Source organism: Arachis duranensis, chromosome 2 (genome assembly GCF_000817695.3).
Source record: "Arachis duranensis cultivar V14167 chromosome 2, aradu.V14167.gnm2.J7QH, whole genome shotgun sequence".
NCBI lineage: Eukaryota > Viridiplantae > Streptophyta > Magnoliopsida > Fabales > Fabaceae > Arachis > Arachis duranensis.
The window spans coordinates 26,337,325-26,341,575 of NC_029773.3; the positions used below are offsets into that span (position 1 = coordinate 26,337,325).

A 4,251-nucleotide genomic window follows, 5' to 3' on the forward strand; every position below is an offset into this window, starting at 1 on the left:
AGCGTGCCACACCATGAGACTGGCGTGCCACGCCCTTCACTTTCCTTGGTTCCAACGATTGGCGTGCCATGCCTGGACGTTCAAGTGGCACGCCAAAGTGGGACAATTGAGCTGGTGTCCCACGCCTTCGATACCAAGTGGCACGCCCAGCTTTGTTTGGCCTCCTTCAGCACTGGCGTGCCATGCCTGATCATTTAAGTGGCACGCCTTAGTGGGACTTCTTGAGCTGGCGTGCCACACCTTCGACACCAAGTGGCACACCCAGCTTTGTTTGGCCTCCTTCAGTGCTAGCGTGCCATGCCTGATCATTCAAGTGGCATGCCTTAGTGGGACTTCTTGAGCTGGCGTGCCACACCTTCGACACCAAGTGGCACGCCTAGCTTTTTGTGGAATTCTTGGGAGATGGTCAGCAACTTTATTCTCTGCCATACTCCTATCCTTAATTTCGATGTCAAACTCTTGGAGTAGCAGGATCCATTTTATTAGTCTTGGCTTGGACTCTTGTTTGGTAAGCAAGTATTTGAGTGTTGTATGATCAGTGAATGCAATTACTTTAGAACCAATGAGATATGATCTAAATTTATCAAAAGCAAAGACAATGGCAAGTAATTCCTTCTCTATAGTAGTGTAGTTCCTTTGATTCTCATTAAGAACTTTGCTGGCATAGTAAATGACATGCACCAATTTATCTTTCCTCTGTCCTAAAACAGCACCCACAGTAAAATCTGATGCATCATACATCAACTCAAAAGGTAAATCCCAACATGGTGGTGCTATGATAGGTGTAGAGGAAAGTTTGTTTTTAAGTTCCTCAAAAGAAAACATGCATTTATTATAAAAAACAAAAGGCACATTATTAGAGACAAGCAGGTTGCTCAAGGGTTTGGCAACCTTAGAGAAGTCCCTAATAAACTTCCTATAGAAGCCAGCATGTCCTAGAAAACTTCTAATTTCTTTGACATTGCAAGGTGGGAATAACTTTTCAATTACCTCCACTTTTGCCTTGTCTACTTCTATGCCCTTTTTGAGATTTTATGACCAAGGACCACCCCCTCTGTAACCATGAAGTGGCATTTTTTCCAATTTAAACAAGCTTAGTCTCTTGGCATCTCTTTAGCACCAAGGCCAAGTGATGTAGGCAATCAGAATATGAGTTACCAAATACAGAGAAGTTATTCATAAATACCTCAATGAACCTTTCAATCATATCTGAAAATATGGAGAGCATGCACCTTTGGAATGTTGCAGGTGCGTTGCCCAATCCAAAGGGCATTCTCCTATAAGCAAAGACACCATATGGACAAGTAAAAGAAGTTTTCTCCTGGTCCTTGGGGTCTACAACTATTTGGTTGTAACTGGTTGTAACCCGAATAACTGTCAAGAAAGTAGTAGTATTCATGTCCGGCCAGCCTCTCAAGCATCTGGTCCATGAATGGTAGGGGGAAGTGGTCCTTCCTGGTGGCTTTATTGAGCTTCCTGTAGTCGATGCACATGCGCCAACTAGTCACTGTTCTTGTTGGTATCAGCTCATTCTTCTCATTTGGTACAATAGTGACCCCTCCCTTCTTTGGAACTACTTGTACAGGGCTCACCCATGGGCTGTCTGAGATGGGGTAGATCACCCCAGCTTGCCACGACTTCAACACCTCCTTCTGGACCACTTCATTCATAGTTGGGTTCAGCCTTCTTTGTTGTTGTCTTGAGGGCTTAGCATCCTCCTCAAGCAAGATCTTGTGCATACACATTGAGAGGATGATCCCTTTTAAGTCTATGAGTGTCCAGCCTATAGCGTCCTTGTGTTGTTTCAGCACTTGGATGAGTTTTTCTTCTTGCTCCTTACTCAAGCTTGAGTTGATGATCACTGGGTAGGTGCTGTTGTCACCTAGATATGCATATTTCAAGCTTGAAGGTAAGGATTTCAGCTCTAGTTTTGGTGCATCTTCTTCATTGTTGTCTTTGGGGTTTGTCATGATTGAACTTCCTATGGTTCCTTGTGGTAGTTCTCCATGTGGTGTTTGTTGCTCTAATTCCATAGTTCCTTCGCATTGCTCTTCTTCCAAAACTCCTTGAACTATCTGTTCTATGGTGTCCACCATCATGCATTCTCCTATTGGTTCCTTAGGGTAACTCATTGCCTTGAAGACATTGAAGATCATCTTCTCCTCATGCAATCTCAAGACTAGTTCTCTTTTTTGCACATCAATGATGGCTCCAGCAGTAGCTAGGAATGGCCTTCCTAGGATAATTGAAGTGTTAGCCTCTTCTTCCATATCCAGCACAACAAAGTCAGCTGGGAAAATGAATTCTCCCACTTTCACCAATAAATCTTCCACTACTCCATGTGGAAACTTGAATGTTCTGTCAGCTAGTTAGAGTGCCATTCTTGTTGGTTTGGCTTCCTCAATTCTCATCCTTCTCATCATGTTCAAGGACATGAGATTGATGCTAGCCCCCAAGTCGCATAAGGCCTTCTCAATATTGATATCCCCTATGATGCAGGGGATTTGGAAACTCCCTGGGTCTTTCATTTTCTGGGGGAGTTTCTTTTGTATGATGGCACTACACTCCTCAGTTAGGACTACAGTCTCCTTTTCTCCCCAGTTTCTTTTTCTTCTCATGAGTTTCTTCAAGAACTTGGCGTAGAGGGGCATTTGCTCTAGTGCTTCAGCAAATGGTATATTGGTTTGGAGCTTTTTGAAGATTTCCAAGAATCTGGAAAATTGGCTATCCTTCCCATCCTTCCTTAGCCTTTGTGGGTATGGTGCCTTTGGCACATAAGGCTTCAAGACTGGCTTTGGTGAAGATGGGCCAGGGGTCTCTTCCTTTTTCTTATTTTCAGGCTTTTTAGCAGTATCTTCTTCGTGGTTCTCCTGGCTTGGGGTTGCCTCTTCTACCACTTTTCTACTCCTAAGTATGATAGCCTTACATTCCCTTCTTGGGTTGGCCATGGTGTCACTGGGAAATGTGTGTGTAGGCATTGGAATTTGCTTGGATAAGATCCCCACTTGTGCTTCCAGCTTTGAGATTGCTGCACCTTGATTCTTCAGATTAGATCTGTATTCTTCTTGGTTGGCATCTATCTTCTTTTCAGCCTGTGCTTGTCTCTCTAAAAGGGTGGAAATAGCCCATGTGAGCTGTGATGATAGATGTGCTATTATAGCCTCTACTCTCTCAAAGTTACCTCTAATCTCGCATGGTTGTAAGGTTGAGGTTAATGTGTCTTGATGGTGGTGTGTTTGCTGGGTGGAAGGGTATGATGTGTGAGGTGGATTGTGGCAGGGTCTGTTGTTATTTTATTGATGGTTGGAGTTGTGATTTTGGTAGTGATTGGCTTGGTATGGCTTGTTATGATCTTGGTTTTGACCTTGTTGGTTCTCCCACCCAAAATTTAGGTGGTTCTTCCATCCTGGGTTATATGTCTTGGAGTTAGGATCATATGGTGGTCGACAGGGGTTGTGTACATAGTTTGCTTGCTCACATTTGACTTCTGGCACATCTCCTTCTTGGGTTGGTGCTTGAGCTTGAACTACTGCAACTTGATTGTTTTCCATCTTCTTAGTCAAGGCGGCTAGTTATGCTGCAATTGCCTTATTTTGTGCTAACAGGGCATCTACAGAGTTGAGTTCCAGCACCCCCTTCTTTTGGCCCCTTTCTGAAGCATAGAAGTAGTCATTCTCAGCTACAGTTTCAATGACATCTATGGCTTCCTCAATGGTCTTCTTCTTGTTGAGTGAACCCCCTAAAGAGTGGTCCACAGCCTTTTTTGATTCACAGGTTAGTCCTTCATAGAAAATGTGGAGCTGTACCCATTCATTAAACAAATCTGGTGGGTATTTTCTTATTAGATCCTTGAACCTCTCCCAGGCCTTGATGGTGTTTTTGTGGAAAAACAAATTTCCAACACACAAATCCAACCGGCAAGTGTACCGGGTCGCATCAAGTAATAATAACTCACAAGAGTGAGGTCGATCCCACAGGGATTGATGGATCAAGCAACTTTAGTGGGTGACTAGTTTAGTCAAGCTAACATTTAAGTGAGAATTGTGGCAGCAAAATGTAAATAGCAATGAACTTAAAGTGCAGAATGTAAATAGGCAGGAAGCTTAAAGAACAAGCAATGTAAAAGAGCTGAAACTTAAATTGCACGAAATGTAAATTGCAGGAAATGTAAAGGGGATTGGGTGCAGGAAATTTAAGAGAGCAATAGATTAAGCAACTAGAAATTTAAATTGCAGAAAATGTAAATGTGCA

General features: G+C 43.1%; 1 protein-coding gene across 1 annotated transcript; it reads right to left on the reverse strand.

Moving 5' to 3' along the window:
* Positions 1-2,369: 2,369 nt before the first annotated feature.
* LOC107474084 (uncharacterized) lies at positions 2,370-2,948 on the reverse strand. Its single transcript, XM_016093670.1, has one exon. It carries the CDS (start codon positions 2,946-2,948, stop codon positions 2,370-2,372), a length of 579 nt encoding a protein of 192 aa, XP_015949156.1.
* Positions 2,949-4,251: the final 1,303 nt, after the last annotated feature.